This window comes from Nomascus leucogenys, chromosome 10 (assembly GCF_006542625.1).
Source record: "Nomascus leucogenys isolate Asia chromosome 10, Asia_NLE_v1, whole genome shotgun sequence".
Taxonomy (NCBI): Eukaryota; Metazoa; Chordata; class Mammalia; order Primates; family Hylobatidae; genus Nomascus; species Nomascus leucogenys.
In genome coordinates, this window is record NC_044390.1 from 57,751,687 (window position 1) to 57,764,799 (window position 13,113).

Consider the following 13,113-nt stretch of genomic DNA (forward strand, 5'->3'; position numbering starts at 1 on the left):
TCTCCACGTTGTCTCTGACAGTGTCCTGATCTGACCATTTCCGAGGTGGTAAGGTTGCTCCCTGTTCCAGTGATTCAGAGCACAGCGGGAGAGCTGCCTGCAATGGCATGACTTTTCTTATGGGCGGGTTCATTTCTGGCCATTTCTTTCTCGTTGCCTTTTCTTTGCTTTTTCTTTGTTGGCTTTTCTGTTTTACGAATGAGGCCCTGCATGAAGGCTGAAGAAGGATTTAAAGTCCAAAAACGTCTTTTTCTGTATGTATTTTTAAAACCTCTTCCCCCATTCTCCTCCTCTCTGAACCTAACCACCAGTGAGCAGCAGCACCCTGGGCAGTTGGCTGTAGCCCAAGTGCCCTGCTCTCCTCTCCCCACCGCCTTCCTGTCATGGGGGCTGGGACTATAAATTCCTCTCCTGATTCTTCTTCTGGGGGCTGTTGACAGTGCATGGCATGGGCCATCGGATGCCAGGCTCTTCTGTGTGTGAGGGTAGTTGGTGTTTTTTGAAAGTTGGTTCAGAGAGTTCACATGGCTCAGAAAGCCTAGTGAGAGGAAAATCTTTGCGTTGCTTTCCAGCTCATTAAGACAGGATGCAGGGGCCAGGCACGTTGGCACATGCCTGTAATCCCAGCACTTTGGGAGGCCGAAGCGGGAGGATCATTTGAGGGCAGAAGTTCAAGACCAGCCTGGGCAACATAGACCCTGTCTCTACAAAAAAAAAAAAAAATTAAATGTATACAGGCATAGTGGCATGCATCTGTAGTCCCAGTTGCCTGGGAGGCTGAGGTGGGAGGATTGCTTGAGCCCAGGAGTTCAAGGTTACAGTAAGCTATGATTGTGCCACTGCACTCCAGGCTGGGCAACTAAGGGAGATTCTGTCTCTGAAAACAAACAAAAGAAAAAAGAAAAAAAACAGGCTGCAGGAAAGTCTTCCTTGTAGGAAGAGAAGGAACATTTTTATTTTTTGTTATCTGGCTGTGTGTTAAAATAGGCTTCATAATGAGTTAGATGTCAAACTTATACACAGAGGGGATAGCAATACACTTAACCAATAGCAGGTACCCATTCCAATTGGGGAGCCTTGGTTCTGATTGGTCGAAATATTTCAAATGTTGCCCCTGGTCAGCAACAGGGTCAGAAGTGAGTCCCCAAGGCCTAGTTCATGTTTTGTGAACAAAGATTCCATGTGCCTTTTAGGACGAGCAAGAGGAAGAAGAAGCAGCCAACCAGAAACTTGCCCTACAGAAAGCCAAGGAGGTGGCAGAAGTGAGTCCTCTGTCCGCGGCCAACATGTCCATAGCTGTGTAAGTGCCCCTAATCCCTGGGATGCTACCCCGGCTCCTCAACGTCCACACTATCCCAGGCACAGATTTGGGAAGCAGTGGGGGTGGTCCTTGACAGAACTGAGCTTTAGGAAGAGACACTTCCTGTCCTTCCACCCACTTTCACTCAATAAATATTTAGTTAGCAGCTGTTATGTACCCAGCACTGTTCTAACTTCTGGGGATACAGCATTAACAAGGAGAAAAAAAAATCCCACCTGTGTGTAGCCATTCTAGCAAGGGAAGGAGTCAATAAATTAGATAAATAAGTAAATTATATATTGTGTTAGAAGGCGATGGAACTACAGAGAAAGTAAGGGAGGGAAATAGAAAATGCTGGAAGTGAAGAGAGTTGTGATTTAAACAAAGTTGTCAGGGAAGGCATCACCTACGATAGGGGTCCCCAGTCCCTGGGCTGTGGACTGGTACCAGTCCGAGGCCTATTAGGAAAGGGGCTGCACAGCAGGAGGTGAACAGTGGGCAAGCAAGCGTTGCTGCCTGAGCTCCACCTGCTGTCAGAGCAGCAGGCATTAGATTCTCATAGGAACACAAACACTATTGTGAACGGTGCATCTGAGGGATCTAGGTTGCGTGCTCCTTTTAAGAATCTAATGCCTGATGATCTCAGGTGAAACAGTTTCATCCCAAAACCACCCCCCCACCTAGGTCTGTGGAAAAACTGTCTTCCACAAAACTGGCCCCTGGTGCCAAAAAGCTTGGGGACTGCTCATCTAGAAGGTTACATGGCCTGAAGGAGGTGAGGGAGGAGCCACTGGGGGACCTGGGGAAGAGCATCCCAGGCAGAGGGAACAGCATAAGCAATGGCCCTGAGGCAGGAACATGCCTGATGTGAAGGAGGCCTGTGTGACTGGAATCGAATAGTAAGTGTGAGGAAGTGAAGGCAAGGAGATGACAAGCAGATTACACAGGGCCTTCTGGGTCAGGGGGAGGACTTGGGCTTTTGCCCCTAGCCAGGTGGGAGCCATGGAGGGTTCTTGAGCAGAGGAGGCTTGGACCTGACTCAGATGCTCACAGACTCCTTCTAGCATTCAGTGGGGAGTAGAGGGTGGAGAGCAGGGGTGGGAGGCTGAGATGTGGGTTGGTTAGCCTGGGTCATCCATCCAAGCTACAGTGCCTAGCAATGCTCTAAGTCCTGTGACCACGCCACTGCAGGAAAGAGCAACAGAAGAATCAAAAGCCAGCCAAGTCCGTGTGGGAGCAGAGGACCAGTGAGATGCGAAAGCAGAACTTGCTGGCCAGCCGGGAGGCCCTGTATAACGAAATGGACCCGGACGAGCGCTGGAAGGCTGCCTACACCCGGCACCTGCGGCCAGACATGAAGACGCACTTGGACCGGCCGCTGGTGGTGGACCCGCAGGAGAACCGCAACAACAACACCAACAAGAGCCGGGCGGCCGAGCCCACCGTGGACCAGCGCCTCGGCCAGCAGCGCGCCGAGGACTTCCTCAGGAAACAGGCCCGCTACCACGATCGGGCCCGGGACCCCAGCGGCTCGGCGGGCCTGGACGCACGGAGGCCCTGGGCGGGCAGCCAGGAGGCCGAGCTGAGCCGGGAGGGACCCTACGGCCGCGAGTCGGACCACCACGCCCGGGAGGGCAGCCTGGAGCAGCCCGGGTTCTGGGAGGGCGAGGCCGAGAGAGGCAAGGCCGGGGACCCCCACCGGAGGCACGTGCACCGGCAGGGGGGCAGCAGGGAGAGCCGCAGCGGGTCCCCGCGCACGGGCGCGGACGGAGAGCCCCGACGTCATCGCGCGCACCGCAGGCCCGGGGAGGAGGGCCCGGAGGACAAGGCAGAGCGGAGGGCACGGCACCGCGAGGGCAGCCGGCCGGCCCGGGGCGGCGAGGGCGAGGGCGAGGTTCCCGACGGCTGCGAGCGCAGGAGGCGGCACCGGCACGGCGCTCCAGCCACTTACGAGGGGGACGCGCGGAGGGAGGACAAGGAGCGGAGGCATCGGAGGAGGAAGTAAGTAGAGGTGACCTCGAATCCGGAGAATGACAGTAACAATAATGACAACAGCCAAAGTAGCATGTGCTGTGTATTTTTTTATAAAAATATATTATAAAATGCTGTATTTGGCCAGGTGCAGTGGCTCACGCCTGTAATCCCAGCACTTTGGGAGGCCGAGGAGGGTGGATCACGAGGTCAGGAGTTCAAGACCAGCCTGACCAAGATGGTGAAACCCCATCTCTAATAAAAATAAAAAAATTAGCCGGGCACGGTGGCAGGCGCCTGTAGTCCCAGCCACTGGGGAGGCTGAGGCATGAGAATTGCTTGAAAACGGGGGCGGAGGTTGCAATGAGCTGAGATCATACCACCGCACTCCAGCCTGGGCGACAGAGTGAGACTCCATCTCAGAAAAAAAAAAAAAAATGCTGTATTTGGCCAGGAGCAGTGGCTCATGCCTGTAATCCCAACACTTTGAGAGGCCGAGGCAGGCGGATCACTTGAGGTCAGGAGTTGGAGAACAGGCTGGCCAACATGATGAAACCCTGTCTCTACTAAAAATACAAAAATTAGTGATGGTGCCCGCCTGTATTCCCACTACTCAGGAGGCTGAGTCGGGAGAATCGCTTGAACCTGGGAGGTGGAGGTAGGTTGCAGTGAGCTGAGATCATGCCATCACACTCCAGCCTGGGCAACAGAGCAAGACCCTGTCTCAAAAAAAAAAAAATGCTGTATGTTTTTGTTTTTTTGACACAGGGTCTCACCTTGTTGCCCAGGCTGGAGTGCAGTGGCACAGTCATAGCTCACTGCAGCCTCTACCTCCCAGGCTCAAGCCATCCGCCTCAGCCTCACAAGTAGCTGGGACCACAGGCATGTACCACATGCCTGGCTAATTTTCGTAGAGACAGTGTTTCACAATGTTTCCCAGGCTGGTCTCAAACTCCTGAACTCAAATATTCCGCCTGCTTTAGCCTCCTTAAAGTGCTGGGACTACAGGTTTGAGCCACTGCACCCAGCCTAATTTTTTTACCTTTAGTAGAAATGAGGTCTGGCTCTGTTGCCCAGGCTGGTCTCCAACTCCTGGCCTCAAGCAGTCATCCCACCTCAGTCTCCTAAAGTGTTCAGATTAGAGGCTTCACAGATGGGGAAACTGAGAAATTGAGTGAGCTTCTCAAGGTCATGCATCTAACCAGTGTCCTTGAACCCAGGCTATCTGGCACCAGAGGCCTTGAGCATTTCAGGGAAACTATTAAGAGAAGCCCCACTGTCGTCCAGAATTATATAGTCTTCCATGTTCTTGCTGTGTGACTTTTGGAAAGTGACTTCATATCTCTGGGCCTCACACGATGGAAATAGTGGGATCTAATTGGGTCATTGCCAGGATTGAATGAGGTAATCTGTGCAAAGGGCCTGGAAGAGCAGCTGACACATAATAAGTGCTCGGTAAATTTAGAGCATTTTTGGCCATTTTCAGCCAACTCTATTTACCTAATGCTATTCTTTGGAAGTTTGAAAAGCCACTCTGTTGGGAGGCCAAGGTGGGAGGATCACTTGATACCAGGAGTTGGAGACCAGTCTGGGCAATAGAGGCAGACCCCATCTCTATAAAATATACAAAATTAAACAGATGTGGTGGCATGCACCTGCAGTCCCAACTACTTGGGAGGCTGAGGCAGGAGGGTCACTGGAGCCCAGGATTTCTAGGCTGTGATGAGCTATGATCGCACCACTGCACTCCAGCCTGGGCGACAGAGCAAGGCTTTGTCTCAAAAAAATAAAAATAAAAAAATAAAGAAAAAGAAAAGCCACTCTGGGCCCTAAGAATTAAAGGGAGAGCAGAGTTTCAAAGCTTTGGACGCAGCAGGATGTGGTGGCTCATGCCTGTAGTCCCAGCACTTTGGGAGGCCAAGGTGGGAGGATCCACTTAAGCCCTGGAGTTCTAGACCAGCCTGCACAACATAGTGAGACCTCACCTTTTAAAAATAAATAAAAATGTTAGAAAGCTTTCGAGGCATCTTCCAGGCCAGCACCTTATCCATTCAGAACCAGCATCCTCTTTTTCATAATGATATTTTGTATTACTTTCTAGAAGATGCTATAGTGATTCTGCATATAGGGACTCAACAACTTACCCATTAAAATAGACATCGTAGACATTGTCCTATTACAAATTAACCTGCTCTTAGTCCTCTTTTATATTACCATCGGGGCACAATATTGATTTTTTTAATGATGGGTTTAGGTGATCCTGTTTTATGACATATGAACTAGGCCAGCACTTCTCAAAATCTAATGTGTATGTGAATCCCCAGGGATCTTGTTAAAACCCAAATTGTAATTCGGTAGGGCTGAGGACTCAGTGGAGCCTGAGATTCTGCATTTGCAACGAGCTCCCAGATGAGGCTGATACTAATGGTCCAGGGACCACATTTTGAGTAATGAGACTCTGAAGGACATAGTGAAGTAATTCTGATATGTACACCCATACACAAAATCACCATGAAGTGACAGGCACAAATGATTGCTGACGCTGGGTTGTGTGGACAATTCAAACCACATGAGGGGAGTTGCCAGCAGTGTCAAGATGTTCCACAATGTTGAACACCTCTTGGCAAAGTTCCATATACAAAAGAGGCTAGTCTTTCTTCCATTTATTTAATAGTTGCATTGCAGGAAAATGCAATGTATATTAAAAACATACAAAAAATATGTTGTGTTCTTATGTAAAACAAAGTTAGGTTTAAACTAAAGGCACCGGATCAGGTGCAGTGGCTCCCACCTGTAATCCCACTGCATTGGGAGGCTGAGGAAGGAGAATCGCTTGAGGCCAGGAGTTCGAGACCAACCTGGGCAACATAAGGAGACCTCCATCTCTACAAAAGAATTTTTTTTTAATTAGCCAGGTGTGGTGGCAGGTGCCTGTAGTTCTAGCTACTTGGAAGGCTGAAGCAGGAGGATTGCTTGAGCCCAGGAGTTCAATATTACAGTGAGCTATGATTATGCCATTGGATTCCAACCTGGGCAACAGAACAAGTCCTTGAAAAAAAAAAAAAAAGAAAGAAAGAAAGAAACCCAAACAAACAAACTAAAAGCACAGGTAATTACAAGCAAGATTTTTCACCTCTTTGAGGGACATTACAAAGTCATGAAGAGGAAAAGATAAGTCTTTCCCATATGGGACTGTCATGTACATGGTAGGGTATTCAGTACAACTGCCTACCATTCTCTAAGTGCCTCTCAATCATTACGTTATTAGGTTTCCACATAGTTCTACAACACTTTCCTGAAAACCATTGTTCTAGGTCATTCTTTCACTTCAATCTTCTCCTATAGGTTTATGCGTTCATTCAGTTAGTATTTACTAAGTGCCTACTATATTCTAAGCTCATGCTGTGAGTTCAGTCACACAACTACAAGTGAAGTGCTCTGAGGCATTCTGATAAATACGACCAAGAAACTGTTGCCAAGGTCTCAGGGCAGGTTTCCAGAGGAGCAATCTGAGAAGGGAGTAGAGTGTTTCAGTCTAACAACAGAATGTGCAAAGGCCCTGGGGTGGACCAGAAGGAGGCCAGTTTGTAGGACATGAATAGTGATGAGAAAGTGACAGACAAAGAAATTGAAGGTGCATTGATGAGACTCTGACGCTGTCAGTCACTCAGGGGAATGAGAGGTCAAAACGAGAACTTAGGTGGAATAAAGTGTTTACCACAGCACTCTCTATATAGTAAAGACCAATGAAGAGCCAGGTACAGGCCAGTGTGATGGCTCACGCCTGTAATCCCAGCACTTTGGGAGGCAGAGGCAGGTGGATCACCTGAGGTCAGGGGTTCGGAACCAGCCTGGCCAACATGGTGAAACCCTGTCTCTACTAAAAATACAAAAAATTAGCCAGGCATGGTGGTGGACGCCTGTAATCCCAGCTACTCGGGAGGCTGAGGCACGAGAATCATCCCGGGAGGCAGAGGTTACAGTGAGCCGAGATCACACCACTGCACTCCAGCCTGGGCAACAGAACAAGACTCTGTCTCAAAAAAAAAAAAAAAAAAAAAAAAAGCCAGGTACAGTGGTATGCACCTGTAATCCCAGCTACTCAGGAGGCTGAGGCAAAGGACTGCTTGAGCGCAGGAGTTCAAGAGCAGCCTGAGCATTTAGAGAATGGGAGGCCGGTATACTAAATACCTTACCATGTACAAGACAGTCTCATATGGAAAAGAATTATCCTTTCCTCTCTTCATGACTTTCTATTGCTCCTCACACAGGTGAAAAATCTTGCTTGTAATTATCTATGGCTTTAGTTTGTTGGTTTATTTAGGGTTTTTTTTCTTTTGAGGCAGGATCTTGCTCTGTTGCCCAGGTTGGATTGCAGTGGCATTGCTCATTTTAGAGATGAGCAAGACCTCATCTCTAAAAAAAAAGAGAGACCAATGATTATTAATTAATCTTGCTATTATTACTAATATTACTATTATTATCAGCCTTATTAACAGATTTACTATTATTGAAGGAGGCAGAGTGACAGGGACAGAATGTCTCTCCCTAACAATATGCCAGGAAGAGTTTTTGAAAGACAGCAGCAAACATTGGAAATTACAAGAGCAGCAAAGCCTAGGTGTGAAAGGCAAGGACTTTGGGGCAGGCAGTCACATTCCTGCCCTATCACTTCCAGGCTGTGTGACTTTCAGAATTTCACTCCTCCTCTCTGGGCCTCCATTTCCTCATCTATAAAATGGGGATAAGAATAGTAGCTACCTCCTACTCTGGGTATAAGATTTAACTGAGCTGGGCGCGGTGGCTCACGCTTGTAATCCCAGCACTTTGGGAGGCCGAGGCGGGTGGATCACAAGGTCAGGAGTTCGAGACCATCCTGGCTAATATGGTGAAACCCCATCTCTACTAAAAATACAAAAAAAAAAATTAGCCGGGTGTAGGTGGTGCACGCCTATAGTCCCAGCTACTCGGGAGGCTGAGGCAGGAGAATGGCGTAAAACCCGGGAGGCGGAGCTTGCAGTGAGCCGAGATCGCGCCACTGCACTCCAGCCTGGGAGACAGAGCGAGACTCCATCTCAAAAAAAAAAAAAAAAAAAAAGATTTAACTGAGTTAGTACATGTAAAATGCTTTGAGTAGTTCCTGGCTTATAACAAGAGCTCAATAAATGTTAGCAATTTTTTTGTAGCATTTTGGGGTCTCACTATGTTACCCAGGCTGGTGTCAAATTCCTGGCCTCAAGAAATTCTCCCACTTTGGCATCCCAAAGTGCTGGATTTACAGACATGAGACGGCATGCCTGGCCATGTTAGCTGTTATTAATATGAATATTATTAAGTACTCAATTAATGCTATTTTTAGCAGTAATAGTAAGCACTCAGTAAGTGTCAGCTAATACTGTTATTAATACTCTCATCAATAAACATAAAAAACAATAAGGACCCAGCTTGCCCAAATCCCACAGATGGTTCGTGCTCCCTCTCTTCTTCAGAGGAAGAAAATATCTCCCCACTTTCACCCCCATAGCCTCAGCTGGCCAGACCCCCATTCTGAACCAGGAGAGTACTGCTAATTCCATTATTAATAGACACGTCAAACAACCTGGCCAGGAGAGACATTATTCATTTGGCTGATAAAGAGGTTCTAAGGCTCTTTGGAAATAAAACTTCATGAAGATTCATGCACTTTAAGAGAAAAAAAATCCAAGATCAGTCATTCATCTGCTTTAAAGAAAGTGGCAAAGATAAAACTTTATTTGAGAATATAAAATAATAAAAAGACGTTTTAGTTCTCCGTTGTGACAAAGCCAGTGGCCTTCAGAGGTCTGCCTTGTGCATTTTTCCTCTTCTTCAGTCATTCCTTGAGGTTTTTGCAAACTTACCCTGTGTTTTTCATTCTTCAGCATATTGATAATTTTTTTTTTTTTGAGACGTGGTCTCGCTTTGTCACCCAAGCCCCAGAGTACAGTGGTACAATCACGGCTCACTGCAGCCTCGACTTCCTGGGCTCAGGTGATTCTCCCACCTCAGCCTCCCGAGTAGCTGGGACTACAGGTGTGCACGACCATACCTGGCTAATCTTTTGTATTTTTTGTAGACACAGGGTTTTGCCACGTTGCCAAGACTGGTCTCCAACTTCTGAGTTCAAGCAATCCTCCCACTTCAGCCTCCCAAAGTGCTGGGATTATAGGAGTGAGCTACCTTGCCAGGCTGATCATATGTTTTTCCTTTTTATTCACTTTGTCTTCTCCTCATTCCTACCTTCATCTGTCTTTCAGTGGCTCACTCCAGTGAAAAGTGGACTGACGCACATTCTATTTCATATAATTCAATGGCTGCTGGCCCCAGATCCCCCATACCAGGTGGCCGAGCCCAGTGGCCCCGCAGGGTGGACAAAATGAGGGTGGAACTTTCCCAGACTGTCAGTAAAAATCTGTGGAGGACAGAGCTTCTGCCTCCCTCTTGCAGCCAGGCAGTGCCTCCTCCCAGGCCTGCCTGGGTGCAAAGGGAACTTTTGCCAAGACCTGCTCCACTCTAGAATTCTTATCTTTGCTGTTCGCATCCTAATTCCACCTGCATCTGTCACCATGACAACCTGCTTCCCAAAAGGAACAGGAAGAGAGATGCTGGACTTTTGAGCTCCACAGTTTATCCTGCATGGGGGCAGGGGGTGGTTAATTATTTAGCACTCTAATTCTTATGGTACCCCCAATGGGCCCAAGTTGCTTTTTTTTAAAAAAACAGTCTTGCTCTGTTACCCAGGCTGGAGTGCAGTGGCACAATCATAGCTCACTGTAGCCTCGAACTCCTGGACTCAAATGATCTTCCCACCTCAGCCTCCCAAATAGCTGAAACAACAGTCTCGTGCAACTACGCCCAGCTATTTTTTTTTTAAGAGATAGGGTCTCACTATGTTGCCCAGACTGATCTCAAACTCCTGGGCTCAAGCGATCTTCCTTCCTCAGCCTCCCGAAGTGCTAGGATTACAGGCGTAAGCCACTGTACCAAGCTGCCCCATTAAAGCTTCGAACACCAGAGAGCCCAGCTCAGCTGTTTTCCAGCTCGGTAACACCGGGCAAATGACTTTGCCTCTCTGAACCTCAGTCTCCTCCTCTGTGAAATGGGGCCGATCACTATACCCACCTCGGATGGTGGTCGTTGCAGGGATTAAATGAGTTAATACGTGAGGTCCTTAGGACAGGGGGTGGGGACACAAGGAGATGAACAATAAACAGGGACTGCTGTTATTATCACCCCCACATAATCTGATCCCGGGGTCTGAGTGTGCCCCAGGCAAGGTGTCCGCAGCCCTCCACAGAAGGATGCCCAAGTGATTAGCTGGCACAAGAACGCCATGCACAGCAGGTGTTATGCAACTGGCCGCCTATTCCAGGCAGAGGATGCCAAATCCCCAGGAGGAAAGGGGAAGGGGGAAGGGGGAAGGGGCGTAGCTTCAAAGTTTTCTGCCCCTTTTTTTGTTCTCCTTGGAGACACTTTGGGAATGAAACCTCCTGGAAATTGATATTAGGCCTCTGCAGGCTGAGCTTGTTAAAATTTCCCAACAAACAGAGCCAACAGAAGCTCTACAAGGAAGCAAAAACAAGACAAAACAAACATTGGCAGACCCTTTTCCATCCGCTCTTGGTAGATGGTATTCCTCTAAGAAAATGCCACCACGAGTTTCTCCAGGGCCTCTTGAGCTGGTGGCCAAGGATTTAGGTTCTCTTTGAAATTATACCTTAACTGGGCCTGCTTTATGGCAGGGATATCGCTCTCTTAAATGTGTATATATATACAGGGCCAGGCATGGTGGCTCACACCTATAATCCCAGCACTTTGGGCGGCCAAGGCAGGTAGATCGCTTGAGCCCCAGGAGTTCAATACCAGCCTGAACAACATAGTGAGACCCTGTCTCTATAAAAATTAATAAAAATAACCAGGCATGGCAGTGTGTGCCTGCAATCCCAGCTGCTTCGGGTGGGAGGATCGCTTGAGCCCAGGAGTTAAAGGTTGCAGTGAGCTATGGTCATACCACTGCACTTCAGCCTGGGCAACAGAGCAAGACCCTGTCTCTTAAAAATATATTATTATTATTATACACACACACACACACACACCCACACACACACTACAGATGATGAGAAAATACTCTCAGCCAGGTTTTCATGTGATACACAACTTCTCAAAAAGCATCACAAGCAGGTTAGAATTAGCAATTTCTTTGGACTGTCCAAGATGTTGAGGAAATACTGGTTTAGAATTTACCTCACAGGCCAGACGCGGTGGCTCACACTTGTAATCCCAGCACTTTGGGAGGCCGAGGCGGGCAGATCACCAGGTCAGGAGATCAAGACCACGGTGAAACCCCGTCTCTACTAAAAATACAAAAAGTTAGCCGGGCGTGGTGGCGGGCACCTGTAGTCCCAGCTACTCGGAGAGGCTGAGGCAGGAGAATGGCGTGAACCCGGGAGGCGGAGCTTGCAGTGAGCCGAGATTGCACCACTGCACTCCAGCCTGGGTGACAGAGCGAGACTCCGTCTCAAAAGAAAAAGAAAAAAAAAAAGAATTTACCTCACTTAGGCCAGAAATGGTGGCTCACACCTGTAATCCTAACACTTTGGGAGGCCAAGGCCAATGGATCTCTTGAAGCCAGGAGTTTTAGCCTGGCCAACATGGCAAAATCCTGTCTCTACTAAAACTACAGAAAACAAAAAAAATTAGCTGGGTGTGGTGGCACACGCCTGTAGTCCCAGCCACACTGGAGGCTGAGGCAGGAGAATCACTTGAACCTGGGAGGCGGAGGTTGCAGTGAGCTGAGATCGTGCATTACACTTCAGCCTGGGTGACAGAGCAAGACTCTATCTCAAAAAATAAGATAGATAAGATAAGATAAATATATACAATATATATGTAGTATATATAATATAGAAACTACAGAACAAGTGATCTTTGTATGTTTCCAAAATATAACAGTGGGACAGACATAGGATAGACGTTCCCTTTGCAAAAGGGAGAAATTGGAAGGGATAAAGAGGTCACCAGTCCTAGGCAAGTGCTAAATCCAGCAAGACAAATCCCATTAGGTTTCAAGGCCTGAGAATAATCCTCAGTGACTCTCAGCTCATTAACATACTTAGTTCTCAGAGCCAGACTCAATGAGGTTACGGCCTGCATGTTATGGGTCAGGAACTGAGGCTAAGTAACGCACTGGAGATTATGTGGTAAAGCAGGTCCAGGATCATTGCTTCAGTCTCCAGGATATGGGGAAGGTTCTACTCCTGTTATCCCAAATTTTAAAATGTGGGAACTAAGGCTCAGAGAGGTTAAGCAAATCACACAGGGTTGTACAGCTAGTGATGTTGCTGAGATTTCCCCGTGTGTAGTGGCTCATGCCTATAATCCCAGCATTTTGGGAGGCTGAGGCAAGAGGACCGCTTGAGCCCAGGAGTTTGAGACCAGCCTGGGCAATATAGTGAGACCTCATCTCTACAAAAAGAAAAATTAAAAAGTTAGCCAGTCGTGGTGGCAGGCACCTGTAGTCCCAGCTACTGGGAAGGCTGAGGTGGGAGGATTGCCTGAGCCTGGGAGGTGGAGATTACACTGAGCTGAGATCACGCCACAGCACTACAACCTGGGCAACAGAGTGAGAGAGACCCTGTCTCAAAAAAAAAAAAAAAAAAAAAAAGAAAGACATTGCCGAGATTCAAATCCAGGTCAGCCTGTCTTCTGAAATGTCACTCTATGACCCACTCACGAAACTGAGAAGGCAGAAAGTTGCTTGGGCCTGCCCATTTCCCCTGTGCAGTCTCAGAGAAACAGTGGAACTGCCTCGGTTTCTCCTTCCG

The 13,113-nt window shown here is 48.1% G+C and overlaps 1 protein-coding gene across 19 annotated transcripts in view; it reads left to right on the forward strand.

Annotated features, from left to right (window-relative positions):
* Positions 1-13,113, forward strand: part of CACNA1A (calcium voltage-gated channel subunit alpha1 A) — a 299,183-nt gene that overhangs the window by 200,626 nt on the left and 85,444 nt on the right. For all 19 annotated transcript variants that reach the window (XM_030820656.1, XM_030820658.1, XM_030820652.1 and 16 more), the window contains 2 exons: positions 1,194-1,300; positions 2,492-3,301. In XM_030820656.1, the coding sequence (XP_030676516.1) occupies positions 1,194-1,300; positions 2,492-3,301 (917 nt within the window). The remainder of the gene's footprint in view (positions 1-1,193; positions 1,301-2,491; positions 3,302-13,113) is intronic.